Genomic DNA, 18,874 nt, shown 5'->3' with positions numbered 1-18,874 from the left:
CAAAAATGACAGTTATGTATTGTCTGTTTGCTTACTTTCTTCTACCACAGTTTGTGTTGTTAATATCAATCTTTATCTTTTATTTATTAATACTAGTTTTAGTCGAGGTTCGGTGCTGTTGGTATAATCACGTCTTGGGTTTGGTTGGTGTGTAATGAATTACATTAGTTAAAGTTACTGTTAGTATGGTTAACATTGCCTAGTTCTACAGTTTATACTGTACATCTATATGCACAGACCCACGGGGGAAACATGGTCAACAAGGTATATAGGGCAGCCGCAGGGTTCATGTCAATTTGTGTTTTCAAAAATAGCCGATCTACAAGCTCACAACGCGTCGCAGCGCCAGGCTTTGTGAGCTTGTAGATCGGCACACAAAGATTTGGAGGACCCCCTATAGTAACACTTACACGCATACACGCATGCACGCATACACACTGTCTATTTGTAGTGAGGAGTAGCGATAGAGCTGTGTGTTATTCTCACCGGTGAGAGGCTGTATGCTGGATTCTTTCGTTGGTTGCACACTGTCAACGATTGTTGCCTTGGTGGTGGCTCCTGCACTCAAAGGATGAAAATGTATATTTATTCAGTTATGTCATTCAGAGCTTGGTTCCATACCATCGATTGAGTGCACAATTATTATCCTACAGCAGTTCTGTATCATCTTCAGAGCACGGCTGTCAAGCTTCTGACATCACACTCTGGCTTCACTGTGATGGCACACTAACAGAATCCCTTTTATGCCCATATATGGAGTTCCCCGATGTTATCAATATTAAGCCCATATCTAACAAGACTTCATATGGGAGTGCCCATAATGGAGGCCACATCGGCCACATACGTACCACACTAACAGAATCCATATATGGCCAAGACAGCCCATAAATGTGTGGCTGGTTCTACAGACAGGGATCTCCATGTATGGGCAGTGGGCATAAAAGGGTATGATGTCAGATATCATAGACATCATAGGACTTTCACGATAACGAATAACTAAGTAAGCATGTTCGGGCTCTCACAGCATATCTCCATATACAGTACATTGATCACCATATATGGGTACCAGGGGTCTCCATGTATGGGTAACTGGTCCAATATACATCACTGCATGGCCAGATGGCAAAGAATTGGCGCGACAGGTCTCATGTCGCCCTGAGGCGTCTTACTAGTAACATATAAGCATAACAAATCCATTTGAAATGTGAGTTTGTAGCCGGGCCTTTTAAGTTGGCCTATTGTTAGAATACATCCAATTAAAAGCCTGTGAATAAATTAAGCCTGAGGCTACAATCACCTATGATCAATTTTAAGTGAATGTCTAAGTGTTTACAGTTGTATGAGCATTAGTATACTACTATATAATAGAACATAAAGGTTTTTAATTCAATAGCTTTGGCACAGTATAAAAGGGGATTAAGCCCAGTGCTCCCAAGAGGCATAGTTTAAGGTTGCTAATAAAAACTGACAGAAGCATTCATTTGAAATTACTCTCCACACTTGTCTACATTGATTTCAATATAACATAGGCTGGAATCAGTCACAGTAGAACAACTTGCTCGTTAATTTCTCTGACAAATCCAATATCTAAATGTCTTCCAAATGGAGCCCGAGTCTGGCATAATTAAATGTGCTTCTGCTACTGTACTCCAAAACTATTTAAATGCTAAATCAAGGTGGAACGTGATTTCATGGTCTGCAAAAATCCATCGAAAAGTTAATTTTCCACGATATCTTTAATATGCCACATTTCTAAATTGAGGCTATCTCTGCATTTCTGGGTGGCAATTAAATGAAGAAGCCATGGCTCTGTGTTAGTGCAGCAGTATATAAATTAAGGCCATTAAATGGTCTTTAGACATAGTGTAAATACCAAACAACAAATACTATTGTTTCTCTATTTTGCCCAACATGAACCCTAGCATCCCTATTCTGGACATGCCATAACAGGCGGACATTCGACGAAAACGATCGACTAGTTGCAGATCTACAAGAAAATTGCAAATACTCAAGTCAAGTACAAATACCTCAAAAGTGTACCAACGTACAGAACTTAAGTGACACGGCCAGGGGCGTCACAAGGGAGGGAGGGGGGGGGGGGGGGGGGAGTGGGACTGAGTTACTAGGGCCCAAGGTGGAAGGGCCTTAATTCTTTTATAATTTAGCTACTGAAAAATAGCAGATATACAAGCTCACAGCGTGGCACCGAGTGCCGCGCTGCGAGCTTGTAGATCTGCTATTTTTCAATAGTTAAAGCACAAAATAACACAGTGAATCCTTGTACCCAGGGCCCAGAATTTGGTGCGACACGGCTGTCTCTAGTGCCTGGGCTCAGGCATCTATCTCTATGACCTCCCTCACCTTGGTTCTGGCATCTGGCCTGGCATGCCGCCACGCTCTTGAAGTTGTTGGCGTTGCCAAAGCAGCCGCCGTAAAAGAAATGCCTGCACTCCTGGCTCTGGCTGTCGTAGAGATAGCGCGTCACCAGTCCACGACAGGGGCCAGGGGCTTCCTCCAAATGACAGGGGCTTTTCTCCGCTGGAGTGAGGGAGAGATGGGAGAGATGGGAGAGAGAGAGAGAGAGAGAGAGAGAGAGAGAGAGGTGATACGTGTAAATTATACAGAGAATAAATAAATACATAAATAGTAAGTGACTGCTTTTCTAACGCACGCACGCACGCACGCACGCACGCACACACACACACACACACACACACACACACACACACACACACACACACACACACACACACACACACACACACACACACACACACACACACACACACACACACACACACACACACACACACACACACACACACACACACACACACACACACAGGCCCTATTCTAGACAGTAGGCCTCGGAAAAGCCACGCCATAACACAAGAGATTCATTTGATCAGAGCTACTACTACTACTACTTCTTCTACATGTACAGTATCTACTTGCAAAAACATTGCGCAAAGTTGCTTCATTTCCCCATAATGCTGAATTAAAGTCGAACGTGTGACATGTGAAATGTAGTAATGTGAATGTGAATGTGTGACAAGTGAAATGCATTTTTCACTAATAAGATAATTAATCTTTGGACTGGAGGTTAGCTTTAGTGATAAGAAGGAAAAATCTACCCCATTAGCTGATAAAGCTCAATTTATGCTCCATTGCACGACGACAGAGTATATACATTAGGCATAAAGATGACTTTCTTGTGAGTGGAGGAGGCACAGTTTAATGGATGTTAAAAGTTTTCCAAGAGATTTATTTTCTTCTGATTTACTGAACCAAGACAGCTAGGCTATCAAAGCCAGGGAAGAGGGATGTGAATGTGTGAATACTAATGGTTGCTTGCTGTACCACCTGGTCAGCTACCAGAGTGCTCCAAGAGATTGGAATTATTAACCATAGCTTGCTAACTTATTTACAGAAAAGAAAGTATATTGATCAATACTTTGTTGCGATACCGACAGACCAGGGTACGACTGCTTTTAGGTGTATATCTACTGATGTCCAATAAACTGACCTTTAGATAGTCTGTTATAAAAGGAAAAGTCTAAACTCACATGTTGGGATCCATTGTGAGCTGATTGTCTGTTTTAACCAAAGAGATTTGTTGCAGATGGACAAAAGGTGGGCACCATTTATAGACCCATGGGGGACCCTGGTCAACAAGTAGCCTAGGTTGTAGTGGTTAAATATGCAGAATAATTCAAGACCCATCATGAGTTAGGGAGACGTTATGGGGCTAATATTCAAACTACAGGACCCCGATCAATGAGGTATAGGGTTTAAGTCGTTAATTAACAACTTGTTGCATTCTAGTTTCATTTTGTGCCAGAGAAATGAAATAAGGTTGTTGGAGAGAAAAAGAATTAAGAGAGGAAAGTAGGACATTCAGGCCCCCCAAAATGATGATTGCTGTGACACAGCTTAAAGGAGTAGTTCACCCCCAAAATGAGTTTTTTTCTATTGATTACTCATGCCATGGAGACTTGAGTTCAATAATACTTTTGTGTTTTAGTGGCATTCCTAAGACAATAATTTAATTACAGTACATTTACCCCCAATGATTCAGGATGGGTCCCCAACCGGAATCAATGGGGGTACATTTACAATCATCACACTTTTGTCTTAGGAATGCGAAAAATACAAACATATTACTGAACTCAAGTCTCCATGGCATGAGTAATCAATAGAAAAAAAGTCATTTTGGGGGTGAACTACTCCTTTAATACACTTGGTGGAAGAACAGAAAAAAACAAAGTTCCCCTACGGTTGTCAGATCAATCCTTTGAGTTTCTGGTTGCTTCAAGCCTCTCTGGGATGTCACCGGCATCATTTCACCACCATTATCCCTCTGTGTTCTTTCTTGATTTATCATAAATATATGTGCAAAAAAACAGAGCTCTAAGTGCTCAGTTTTTCTGTGAAAATAAAAGACACAGATGGAGAGATGGGAGTGGAAAGGTTCTTCAGGCGTAATGTCTGAAAGACCGGACTGGCATTTCATCTTCATCAGGCGCGTTCATCTTTCAAGGTTACAGCTACAGTAATATCACTTGCAATAGCATTTCGCTGCAACTTCACACTATGGCAAGTTTCATAACAGTGAATACTGTTTTACCACACATTCATCTTCAGTAGACTTGTCTACTGTAATTGTGTCTTTACATGTCTCCCTACAGAAAATCTATCAGATGACTGCAGCTTATTCAGAACACTGCTCCTCGAATAATACCAAGACTGTGGACCATATCGCTCCAGTTCTTCTTAGACTTTTACACTGGCTCCCTGTCTTATAATGCAGGGGTGTCCAAACTATTTTTCAAAGGGGGCCACTTTAGAAAATATTAAAACACCCAAAGGCCGACTACATCTCATAACATAATGTACCTTCCTGACCATAACAAAGTCACATACATATGCATCGCATTTAAAGGATTTTATCATCATCATCATCATCATCAATATTTAATATCAGTTTATTTTATCAGGTGTGTGCTCTGAACAAAACACAAATAACTTTTTTTCAGCCTTATTTCACATTACCAAAAGTAACCAGATGTGCAAGGTAAAAAAATAAAATCAAATAGCCTTTCTTTTACCCCTTCAGAATGAGATAACGGAACACTGTTGGTTTATAAAACATTGAAAGGTTTTAGGGCCAAAATAATTTTTCTGATCTTGTGATACATTATGAACCATGGAGATGGTCTGGGAAAGGCAAGCTCCATGTCTCAAGAATCAGAACTAAAATGTGTAGAAACAGTGCTCAGTTTTTATGCACCACATACAGTACTGTATCTGGAACTCATTCTCAGTTCTTTTTAAACAAAGCTAAAGACCTTTAGGTCAAGGTCGCTTGTTGCCATAAGGCGTCTTACTAGTACCCTCACTCCTATTTGTGAGGGTGGCGTGGTCAGTTCATAATGTAGCCCTTGCTAGTTGCTACATAATGTTTATTTTGTTAATGCTCTGTGTCATGACTTAAGTTTTGTCTGCCTTGCCTTGCCTTTCTTTGCCTTACACAGACTGGCCTGACTAAAAGCAAGTAGTGTACAGTATACAGTATCTACATTAATTTGCCTGTTCACCCATTGTCAAGTGCTGTTGAGTATGCTTTTAGGACCCACACCATCGGCATCCAATAATCACTTTCTGAAGAACTCAAAATATCTTTGAACGGAAAAGGCTATTGATTGAAAAATCCATTTCATTCTTGACAATGGCCCTGTAATTTTAATATGATAGTCTGTGAACTGCAGGACTGAAGCACTTGCACGGTCGATATATTCAGAAGGCATTGTGTGACTGAAGGAAAACCGGAGTGCAGCTTATTTTGAATTACATTGTTACATTTCGGGTTCAAACAGCTGTATCAGCGATCTGGAACATTAAATTGCAATTTGAAAGTAACTTTCGCAACTTTGCCAACGTGCTAACTGGATTTGTTCCAATAGGAATAACAAATGAACAAGCTTCCGGAGGCTCGGATTGGGCTACGCCCGATGCTTTTGTCCTTCAAGTGGGATCCAGTCATCTGTGCATAAAGCACAAATATCTGCCCACTGTCAGCAAAATTGGCTCATGATATTTCTGAGATATGAGTTATGAGTTCATTCATCTTGCTGAGGTTCCTGATTGCAGAGTCCACATGAACTTTTTTGTGTCCAGAGACTTGGAGTGATGCCATTTGCACGCGCACGCATGCACACACAATTTAAACACACTAAGGCAAAAGTCTCTCTCTCTCACTCACTCACTCACTCACTCACTCACTCACTCACTCACTCACTCACTCACTCACTCACTCACAGTGGTGGAAGAAACTACTCACATTTTCTACTTAAGTAAAAGTATCAATACTGCATTGTAGATTATGTAGAAGTACTCTGTTACAAGTAGAAGTCCAGAATTCAAAATTTAAAAGTACAAAAGTATTGGCATCAAAATGTACTTAAAGTACTAAAAAGTAAAAGTACAAAATGTAAAAGTACAAAAGTACAGGTATAAAATAGGGCTAAAGTGGTTTAACATATTATAATGTATATCACCAAAGTAACTAGTAACTATAGTTTTCAAATAAATGTAGTAAAAGTACAACATTTGGATCCCAGATGTAGTGGAGTAGAAGTAAAATTATTGGAATTTGCAAATACTCAAGACTAACACATATCTCAAAAGTGTACTTAAGTACAGTACTTAAGTAAAAGTACTTAGTTACTTTACTCACTCACTCACTCACTCACTCACTCACTCACTCACTCACTCACTCACTCACTCACTCACTCACTCACTCGACGTTCTGAGTGAGTGATTTAATTTTGGCCTCATTTGTAGGACACCGCTATCCAGCTTATGTTAGTGGCATGATGCCAGAACCCAGTAGATCCAGCAAAAAAATCCCTTAAGCGACGATAACCAAGTTCATCTATGGACACACTCAATTAGAATATTTAACTGGAGTGGCCGTCAATCATCTGAAGACTTTTTAAGGCACTTCAGCGAAAACAGTTTGTGTTTTCTAAAGCAATTCTGTGTCTCATAAATCTATACATGGAGCCAAAGGAGGAGAAAAAAAAAGAAAGTATCTGGGAGCCAGGGGGGTTATGGTTCATTTTAACTTCAACTGGTGAAGGATTTATTACTCCTCTTAAAAGTGAACGTGTCCCTGCTGTTCAATATGTATTAGTGCAGTATAAACAGACTTCTACAACAATTAACCTAATATAAAATGTACAAAACTCTGTCCATCTGTCCTTAGCCATTTGTCCTCAATCAATCTTTTCCCAAATTCAATCTGTTTAATAACATTTTCGCCATGGGCTGTTGTCACACTAAAGAATGTGTTCTCGTGGTCACAGCCCCCATAGCCTGGACGGACTTTATTTCTTCTTCTTTTTTCGTCGATTCCCGCTGATCCGTCTTTTAATTACTGCCCGTTTCCCAGCGGGTGACCGTCGTTAAAATGCCATTACATAGTGACATCTACGCATTTCACGGGGTGACACTGACTTAAAAGAACGGGAGAAAAGAGAAATATCAGAGAGCAGTCCACAGCTGTTGGTTTGGCGATACGGTCACGGGGCGTCAATTGGGTATGGCAGGGGTATGCAGCTGTCATACACTGGGTCCAGGGGGGGAAATAAAAGTTACTTTTAAATATAAATCCATGAATGTCTCTATGTCTATCTGTGCTTGTTATGATGTTGTTAAATTACAGTAAAATAACTACAAATGCGAAATTTTACAAAATGGTCACTTTAACAAGGTATTATAATTATATTCTCCCCATCTTGACAAAATGTTATATTCCCAGGTTCCGCAGGTCAGCTGCACAGGTGCAATTCATTATTGTTAATTGTGGCACGTTTTATTTACCAACATGCCAAGTTTAGCTGCACTTGAACAACCGTTCCAGGCTGTCATATCCAGCCCAAGAAACCTGTAGAAACGGGGTGAAAAATAAAATGTACTTCTTAAAATAAATGTATCATGCCTGTTGCTAAGGTATGGCAACATGACTGGTGTCTTGCACGCGCGCGAAGGCGCGCGTGCAAGACACCAGTCATGTTGCCATACCTTAGCCAATGTTGCCATACCTTAGCTTTTTCTGAACTGACGCCACTGATGCAGTCATGAATAATTCACAATCACAATTCTCTATGAAAGGCACTGGAGGTGTTGGAAGGGTGATTTATGTTTTGCAGGGGGAATTATCAGTCAGAGCATTTTTATAACCAATGGGCAGAAATCACATTTCCCACTGAGCAGGCTGCCCTCAAGAGTGGACTGGACTCAATATTTCCACCATGTTGACTTCAACTGTTAAGACAGGCCAGCGTGAGTTTGAGGGAGAGTGTCCTGTGTATTCTTTTCATACCTGAAATATAATTTTCACTGCTACAAAAAAGAAAAAAACAAAAACAAAAAAACATTCAATCCCTGCAGTTTGGAAAAGGATTTTAAACTTAAGAAAGGCCAGTGTGACTTTGAGGGAGAGTATAGGCCTATCCTGTGTATTCTTTTCTTACCTGAAATATAATTTCACTGCTACTACTATTACTACTTAAAAAAAACGGTGGTTTGGAAAAGGTGCATAAATTAGAAAACAAATGCTTAAGAAATAGTGAAGATTGGCGATCTACAAGCTCACAAGCTCACGACTGCTATTTTCACTAGTTTGGGTCCCGGGCAAACATCTGATTTCTCTTTTGGTTCTTGAGCTAAAGGGTTTGTGAACCACACTGGTCTGCACTCTCTCCCTAAGACCAACAGTAGGGGTTAGCAGTGACAGGGTAATTGTTAGAACTGTAGAAGATTGACATTGCTTTTCATCATGACGATTGCATTGGCACGGTTTCATAGTTTGCTCTGGCCTGACTATTTCTCTCTAGTATATGTAACTCATAGGCGGCTCCACAGGGGGGCATTGGGGGGCAATGCCCTCCCAGATTAGACTTTGTGCCCCCCCCCCAGTCCAGATTGGCCAGTAGTACCCTACCCCCCCATTATTTTAAGATGTTTTACAGGTGCCTATGTCATTATATATGTTCTTATGTTCTTTTAATTATTATAAATATGCATTTTCAAATTAATTAATAGTTGAATGAAAATGCAATAATAAAACGTTGCCGACACTGTCGCTGCACCAAGTTGGTTTTGTTTTGATGCTTATTCCTGCGTTGTTGTGCATGCAGCGCGTAAATTAAAACCTTTTTTAGCGAGAAAACTTGTAATGGACATTACTAGTCTGGCTCAAAACACTGCAAAAATCGGTTTGTGTTAAAAAGAATAAAGTGCCCCCTTTGGGAAATTGAAGGTCCCCCTGCTGATTATTCCCTGGGGCCGCCACTGATGTAACTTTACTAGATGTTCTCCTGCAGTTGTTTCATTTTGTTCTTGACCAGGTCCTCCTTGTAAACAACAACACTAATGATGACCAAGGAAACATATGGCAGGTGCAAACTCACCTTGGCCACTAGGTGGAGACAGACATACGCCACACACAACAACACTGACTCCTTATTATTCCAGAAACAGATCAATCAAGTTGACCTAATAGCACTTCTGCGTTAGTACTATGCAGAGATTAATGGTAGAGTATGTGATTTATTTAATAAGCGTTAAATAGCTTTATATTCCGATCGTATTCATCGCTTAGAGCGTTTGTTCAATAGCATGAGTCTTGCCCGTCTCTCCAAAACAATCAGACACAAACACAATTAGAACTGGAACACTATAACATTGAAGCTGTTAAATGATCTACGTGGAGTTCTCTCTTCAAGTTGGATAAAGAAAAAGAAGTTTCTGTTTAGGTATGTTTAGGTATTTTGTCTCCTTTTCTTCGCATTAGTAATTCTTCAGGAAACCCATATTTATTTCAGCCCTGGCACTGTGTACATCTTATTGTTTAGCAAATTGGAATTCATCTACCAATTTATGCAGTTGTCTGAAAAGGACATTATTCTTTTTTTTAATAGTTATGTGCAAGTAGAAACGTAACGAAGCCTGTTATTATTTCTGAAATACGTCGGTATCTCTGAGCCACCCATATGCAAATATAGGTCAGCATTCTATGGGATTGACACAGCGGTGTCATGAGGGTTAGAGGTCCATCACAGTCGGCAGAAGGAACTGTGCTGAGCGTAATAGGTTCTCAGTGCACAGTGATTATGTCAGTAAATGAGCCAGGCTGGATAACTGCCCTGAGATACTTAAATGCTGTATCGCTGGTTGTGATTTCAGCGGAGGCGGGCTCATTCTTTTGCAGCTCTGCCATCTCTATTGTTCATTCTGACAGAGATTTAGTTCTTTGGCTCTTATTTTTCTTCTTCTTATATGTCTGTCTTACACAGACTAAGCTGAGCCTCGAGTCGAGAGATATAAATATATTTATAGTGCTGATGTCTGACTCGGTGTGATTAAGCGTCTCTGACCTCTCACAGGAGGGGCTTTGCAGCAACATCAGAGCAGAGGAATTCTTTGACAAATAGTGGTCTATATGACTCATCTTGGTGTAGCACAAGAGTGTCGGGGCTGAAGAGAGCAGTGGTGGAAAAAGTACTCACATATTTTACTTAAGTAAAAGTATCAATACTGCAATGTAGAAATACTCTGTTACAAGTAAAAGTCTGAATTCAAAATGTACTTGAGTAAAAGTATGAAAGTGTTGGCATCAAAATGTAGTTCAAGTATCAAAAGTAAAAGTACAAAATGTTTGAAAATAGCAGATGCGCGATGCGATGCGTTGTGAGCTTGTAGATCGGCTATTTTCAAATAGCCAAGGTATAAAATAGGGCTAAAGTGGTTTATGTATGTTTTTTAATAATTGTGGGCTCGCCACTTTAGATATTGTCATATATTTATCATACTAGAGCAAGTTCTCCTCAAAACTTTAGCACCTTTCTACTCCTACATACTTAGACAGAAAATGAAAATAAAAACATCAATGTGTTCAGCTTACTGTGGCGACGTGTGCTATTACTTTTTACAGCAATCTGCCAAATGGTGGCGCTGTAGGAAGCCTTCGAAAGTGCAAACTTGGCCGGCGCTCCATATGTGGTTAGTATTTCGCAGGACATCGCATCGCTCGCTCGCGTGCAGTGCGGATGAGCTGTTAATTTTTATATAGACATATTTAGTAATTAAGGACATTTTATGTAGAAGCGGATTCCTCGTTTTTTCGTCACTGGTCAATCTGTGATAATGGTCCTGGCTCCCAGGCCGGCTCCGCCCCTTTTTCAAACCGTTTCTACTGGAACCATTTGACCTACTGTATTATTATGTAAATCTTTGGGGCGTGTCATAGGTACTTTAAACTTCCAACACGTTTCCATGCTCAAATCACGCTGTTATCACTGCTACGAGAGGGGAGTGTGAAGCCAAGCCGTTGTTGTACTGTATGTTCTGTGCGTGAAAGCACTCCTGGGAGATATGGGGGGTTTGGGGAGGGGGGGTTTGGCACACATTAAAAAAGGGTATAGCTGTGTTCTGCCCTTCCATAGTGGTTGTTGAAGCTTATAAGGATGGCTCCTAAAGGGCAGGGAAACACGTCGCTTCTTAAGTTTCACTTTAATTCTATGAGTGTCCCCCCTGAGTCCCCCCTGTGTCCTCCCCCCTGTGTTCCCCTGTGGCAAAAATTAAGAAAGAAAAGCTGTGGTTATTTCACCAGTGTTAGAGACCAGTGATTTCACTTCACCAGTTTTCTTTCAGTGAGAAAACAGCACACCAGAAAACACACACCAAGCCAGGACCCGAGCGAGTGTGGTGGTCGCTTATGCGGTTGATCCTGCCCATATACTGTAGGCATACCTGTCCTGTATTATACAGATGTGCCATTTCAAAACAGCCATTAGCAAGACAGTAGATTTTCAGTGGATTGTCAAAACATGGAGCTTGTAGATCAGCATTTTTTGCAATGTTTATGACCTTCTGACTTTTAAGTCAGAAGTTTTAAATCTTTTAAATCTACCCATGTAGGTGGATTCTGCTTTTCAATGGGAATGGAGTGGTTTCTTGACATTTGCGGGTTTCAGCAAAAATACGCTCCACTCTCCATACAAACTAGAAAGGCAAAACAGGGAAAGAAACCTGTGGAAAAAAAAATCTGCAGGATATTTTCAGGAAAAAAGCAGTAAATACTGTAGACGGCACATTTGTACAGTATGGAAATCCGGTTGGTCCGAACCGGATATCCGACCAGGGGTCATCAACATGTCGGCTTGTGATGGACACGCTTGTGATTCTTCAGGTTTTCAAGTGAAACTCTATCACACTGTTTACAATAGAATGTTTTTTCTCCAGTGTGGATATGCTGTTGTTTTGTGCAGAGTGCCTAACTCACACTACTGGAAAGGCTTTCCAGTGTGGATGCGCTGGTGTGTCTTCAGATTACTTAACTGACTGAAACTCTTGTCACACTGTTTACAGACGAAAGGTTTTTCTCCAGTGTGGATACGCTGGTGTGTCTTCAGATTACTTAACACACTGAAACACTTGCCACAGTGTTTACAGCAGAAAGGTGTTTCTCCCGTGTGGACACGCTGGTGTGTCTTCAGATTATTTAACACACTGAAACTCTTGCTGCACTGTGTGCAATAGAAAGGTTTTTCTCCAGTGTGGATGCGCTGGTGAATTCTCAGGTCACCTAACTGACTGAAACTTTTGGCACACTGTTTACAATGGAAAGGTTTTTCTCCAGTGTGGATACGCTGGTGAATTCTCAGGTGACCTAACTGACTGAAACTCTTGCCACAGTGTTTACAGATGAAAGGTTTTTCTCCTGTGTGGATAGGCTGGTGTTTCTTTAGGTTATCTAAAAGGCTGAAACCCTTGTCACATTGTTTGCAGTGGAAAGACTTTTCTCCCGTGTGGACAAGCTGGTGTCTCTTCAAGGTATGGATGTGACAGAAACTCTTGCCACATTGTTTACAGTGGAAAGGTTTTTCTCCAGTGTGGATAAGCTGGTGACTCTTCAAGTGAGAGATGTAATTGAAACTCTTGTCACATTGTTCACAGATGTGGGTTTTCCTTCCTGTGTCAGCCAGACGACGTCTCTTTACTTCGGATGGAGTTAAAGTCTTGGTAAACTGTTGACTACTGTGAGGTCTTGATTCTTCTGAGTTTCCTTGCTGCTGGCTCGTTGGCGGGAACGGTGGGTCCATGGTAAAAAGCTGCTAGTATGCACGGGCTGCAAAGGTCCAAGAATGGAATTATGTGTGACCTTACGATCCAGGATTGGTCACAGGGGAACAATTACCAGCTGAACATCAAACGCAAAGATCTCCGTTGGAAAAGTTTCTCTTGAAGGCTATCATGGCTTCCTCTCACCAGACTGTTATTGACACTGTGCAGTCTGGTTTTAAGCCGAGCTGATTCAAGCTCACGTCATCGTTATGTTGTTACTCTGATGTCAGCCATGCCCAAATATGGAGTTCCATGCCATTTACTGTGGCCTACTTGTGCACCAGCAGAGCGCAAATTTGTAATTTATATCAGGCCGCACTTGTTGATGGTGACGTCACCAAGAATGCTGGTCCCTCATTTGCTGTTGATGGTGATGATGGTGATGTCATCACCCAGTTGTTGACGTCACTCTGTGTTATTTCAGGGGTTTTCCCATTGGATGACGTAAACACAGACAGACAGACAGACAGTATATTTGGAAAATGTATTGCGACCGTAGGTTGCAGTTTAGTATGTGAACGGTCACAGCTTGACCATCTCTGTCTGAATGTCTGTCTGTCTGTCTCTAATTCCTGACACTGTGGTTCCCCTGCATCACTGTGACATCATCGCGGTATCAAAGGACAATACCGATATTACAAATTAATACCGTAAATATCGTCATTAATAAAAAAAATGTTTAAAAAACACCCAAACTACTTTTTTTTCCAAGGACTCTAACTGTATTTATGTGATAATTGTTTGAGTCTATTTGAAAATAACTATAGTTTCCTAAAGTAGAACCTTTACATGACCGAATTTCATTTAGAGATGCTTAAGTGCTACTCATGCGTGATGTACAGTATGTGCGTCAACCCTGAGCCCTCACTTCACTCACATCAGATCACACAGCAGAGACATTTGTCGTGCCCTGTACTTTGTATTGCCATGCCAGAGTAACTTGTAAACTTACGTTTTTGTGAAGAAGTCATGTGTGCTCCTCATGGATATGTGACCGCATGGATATAATCCCAATCGTCAAAACTAATTTCTTCCTAATGTTCAGTTGACTCCATTCTGTTGTTAGCTAAGTAGCAGTCGCTAACAATTAGCACTTTGCTAAAGCCTTGTTGCCTTCATAGTTATAAGGATGCCATAGTGTGAAATAACTTTCAGTTATCCATGTTCAGACAGTGTTCGATTGAATATGCCAACTACTCCAGGATTATCTTGAACAGAACGTATCTCATAGTAGCCTCTGCACTGTCGCACGCAGCAATACTTTCATTTCACAGATGTTTTCATTGAACGTGCAAGCCACTACAGTAGATGCAGGCAGCCGCTGCCTCCATCTAGTGGCGCATAATTAACATTGCACTTGGAAAAATAATGTTTTTTTTTTTAATTCATGTTTCTTTTATTGGACGATAATACCGAATATCGTGGTATTATATTTATATTATATATATATATATATATATATATATATATATATATATATATATACACTATTTTACGGTCTATGGGTTTGTCGCTCTGACATCATGCTCTGACATCACTGTGATGTCAGGGGAACCACTCTTAACAGAATGGGTTTGCTGCTCTGACATCACGCTCTGGCTTCACTGTGATGTCACACTAACATAACCCTTTTTATATCCATATATGGAGTTCCCTGGTGTCATCAATATTAAGCCCATATCTAACAGGACTTCATATGGGAATGCCCATATATGGAGGCCACATCAGCCACATACCACACTAACAGAATCCATACAGTATGGCCAAGACAGATGGCCAAGACAGCCCATATCTGTGTGGCTGGTTCTACAGACAGGGATCTCCATGTATGGGCATAAAAGGGTATGATGTCAGATGTCATAGACATCATAGGACTTTCACATAACGATTATCTGAGCTCTCACAACATATCTCCATATACAGTACATGGATCTCCATATATGGGTACCAGGGGTCTCCATACGGTAACTCGTCCGATATAATTACATCACTGGCCAGACCAGGGCGAGGTCGCATGTCGCCCTGAGGCCTCTTACTAGTAGAAAGATAGTAAGTAGGAAAGTTGAATTATTCTGTATTATTTCCAAGGCCCAGTTCATAATATAATTATCATTATTACGCATTTAACCATTATTGTGGGCTCGCTGAAAGCGAGCACACGTATGTTATCTTCATTATTTATCTATCAGTCAAGTTCTCCTGACAGTACAAAGGCAGGGCCCTTAGCCAATGTGGTGCAGCCAAAGGGTAGATCTTTATGCCCATACATGGTGTTACATGCGAGCCCACACTGTTTCGTAGGAACAGTATTTCTAGTTATAATTTATACCTGCAAAGTAACTAAACTTTTCAAATAAATGTAGTGGAGTAAAAGTGCAATATTTGGATCCGAGATGTAGTGGAGTAGAAGTAAAAGTATTGGAAATTGGAAATACTCAAGTAAAGTACAAATATCTCAAAATTGTACTTAAGTACATTACTTGAGGATGTGGCATCGAGAACTCATAAACTCTATCGGATTGGAGAGACTAACGTATATAGTTAGGAGTAGACAGAACGAGTTTGACCAGCTTTGCGAAATATATATGAATGCTACGGAAACAAACACTTAAGGATAGTGCTCATGTTCACAATGGCAATGTATGGTTGGAGAGAAAGGGGAAAAAAGAGGAGGAAAGGGGAAACAAATGGGAAAGAAAATGATGTAAACAATGTTATTATTGTTATTTTTATTTTTTGTTTGTGTGATGTTAAAAAGAGGAAATGGGCATGCATGTGCAGGTGGTGTGAGTGTCAATGTCTGTGAATGTGGATGTCTTTATGTCTTTATGTGTTATATGTTAAGAAAATCTATAAAAATATATTTAAAAAGTACATTACTTGAGTAAATATACTTAGTTACTTTACACCACTGGAAGAGCAAGTACGCTAAGCCAGGGGTTTTCAAAGTGGGTGACGGGGCACCCTGGAGTGCCGCGACGGCAGTCCAGGGGTGCCGCGACATAATTTTTATAATATTTGGAATTTATTTGGACACTTGAAAAAATATTTAGTATCATTTTAACTTGAAGTAATTTTCAGTTCTAACCAAAATGGCTATTATCTCAACGTTTCCTCGCAACATAATCACTAAAATATTGTCACTGTCGGGCAGAAACCTTTTATCTCCAAGTTTCAAATGTGTATGTATTTTGGTATAGCAAAGACCTGCTTCATCACACAAGACCGTCGCACAAAACTAGTGAAAACAGCCCATCTACAAGCACACAACGCCTCGCGATGGCGTTGTGTGCTTGTAGATCTGCTGTTTTCACTAGTTTAGTACATTTTTTAGATGATAAATAGAAATCGAAAGGTTTTGGACATTTTCCACCCGACAACGACGATATGCTATAAATATATAAAGGTGCTGGGAGTGAAAATTATAATGTAGGGGTGCCTCGGATTAAAAAGAAATATTTATGGGGTGCCCTGAGACAAAAAAGTTTGGGAACCCCTGCGCTAAGCAACAGCTGTAGTATCCTGTGCTGTTCCTCCGCAACGCTCTGCACAGTGTTAGCGTTACTGGGACACGTTCTGTTATTGCAGTGTGGTCACTAATTAGGTAATGATCACCATTTGCTGAGAAGTTAAGACGCATAACTGTGAGAAGCGCTCACATGAACTTCTTCTTCCTCAGAGCTGCCATTGTTGTCGGTTTGTTTGTATCCCCTGCCCTGTTGCCGGGGAGCTCAGCTGGAAAGGCAGGGGAAAACACGAATGACTGGTGTTTTAGAGCGGTTGAGAAGAGGAGGGATAAGCTCTTTCTGTAGAGCGAGAGTACAATGGCATTTTGAAATGGTTCCTTCTCACATGGTCAAATAACATTCATCACAAGCTGTGAGAATTACCCTTTTAAGCTTATACTAATTCAATCATACTGATCGGGATTCAGAAATCCAGATCAAGATGGCAAGCTATTGATCACGCATCGATCGCCAGGACGCCATGCATGTGATCCTTATAGAATCGTGTTTATTTAGCATAAAAATAATAAAAGTCTGCATAACAGCTGTACTTCCCGTAGATTTTAGCTGTCGTGCAGAAGTTTTCTATTGATGCTGTTATTTATATTGTGCTCCAGCAGTGAAATATCATTATTGATGTGCATAACATTTACTTTTGAACTTGTTTATTTAGCTCATGTTCATAATAGTTGTCCATGATAGGCGAATATGACAGTATTGCATGGTGAAAAGCCGATCCACAACACGACATGACTCGTGCTGCGATGTGTTGATGTGCTATTTCTTTTTTGTAAAAGTTGGCTTTAAATGTCAAGCCCAAAATGTGGGTGCCAGGCTGAAAGTGGTTAATTAGCTGTCCTGGCAAGCATAATGCATAGACTAGAGCAAGAAGTAGGACACTAACACAAGGTCAAGTGTTGACTTTGTCTTGACCTGTGTTGAAATAAAATACAGGAACTTAGGTTGTTGTGGTGCTGGAGGATAAAAGCATCCATGAAGGCTAATATATAACACGTAAAAACAAAACAGCCTATTGAATGTACTACAGACCCTTTTCTTTTCTTTCCTTGCAGTATGGCACAGTGTAACTCACCAAATGATGAAAGACCTTTGTGAGTGTTCCACTCGAGACTTGGCAGCCACGCAAACCCATTGTAATGTTTTGGCATGTGACTTTAACGCTGTGTTGTTGACATCCGGCAGCCCCACACTTCAGTCACAGAACAGACGGCAAGCTTAAAGTTTATTTAATGTCACCTTTCCTGGGAGCTACGCTACCATTCCCTGAGTCACTTTAATGCAGATTTGTGCGTGTTGAATAATGGCGATGCTTAAAGTCAATGTAGGCCTTTATCTCTAGGCTGCTGCCATCAGGTGCAAATGGACTGGTGATTATCTTGTTGCCTGATTGAATAATGCTGTGCACACAACACACTTTATGACGCCAAGTATTTCTCTTTGCCATTGAGAAGAAAGGCATTGTGACTCATCACAGACAAACGCTATACCTAAGCCTCTGGGCCGGGAGAAATATATTTAGCTGCAGAAATAAATGCTTCCAAAGCATTGACTTTAGTGCCTCACACAAAATATCCCAAACTTTCACTAACCAAAACTCTGCACCTCTAAAGAGATAAACGTCCTATCAAACCCTTCATGCAGACTTCCCCTCCGCTCCAACTTTAAATCTGTTTAAACTATTAAGTTCAGAAACTATACTTTATCTCCAAGCCTTAGTTCGGTTAAAGAGCTTTCTGCTGCGACACACACACACACACACACACACACACACACACACACACACACACACACACACACACACACACACACACACACACACACACACACACACACACACACACACACACACACACAATGTATGTGTAAACATTGTCTTAAATGTTTATTCATAAATGTGAATCCTATGTATTCCTATGTATAGCACATTTAATCACTGTTTGCAGCTGAGTGAGAGAGGTGGATCCATATTCATGTCATGATGAAGGTCCTTATGTTTATCTGGCAGATGGCAATATGCTTATTCATCACCGCAGAGAGCAGGATGAAAACAGACGTGCATTCATAGTGTTTACACTTGGAGCGTTCTGGTGTGTTCTTTAATTAACCACATGAACCCTAGTGTCCCTATTCCGAGACAAACATTCGGCAAAAACAGC

General features: G+C 40.7%; 1 protein-coding gene across 3 annotated transcripts in view; it reads right to left on the bottom strand.

Moving 5' to 3' along the window:
• tfpia (tissue factor pathway inhibitor a) overlaps nt 1-18,874 on the bottom strand; it is a 73,693-nt gene that overhangs the window by 8,036 nt on the left and 46,783 nt on the right. For all 3 annotated transcript variants that reach the window (XM_080753347.1, XM_080753345.1, XM_080753346.1), the window contains exons 3-4: nt 2,362-2,538; nt 487-558 (exon numbers count right to left, since the gene is read on the bottom strand). In XM_080753347.1, coding sequence (XP_080609473.1) covers nt 487-558; nt 2,362-2,538 — 249 coding nt within the window. The remainder of the gene's footprint in view (nt 1-486; nt 559-2,361; nt 2,539-18,874) is intronic.

This window comes from Nannobrachium achirus, assembly GCF_963921795.1.
Source record: "Nannobrachium achirus genome assembly, chromosome: 22".
NCBI lineage: Eukaryota > Metazoa > Chordata > Actinopteri > Myctophiformes > Myctophidae > Nannobrachium > Nannobrachium achirus.
Note: the sequence above shows the minus strand (reverse complement) of the source record. Positions and strands in the feature narration are given on the sequence as shown.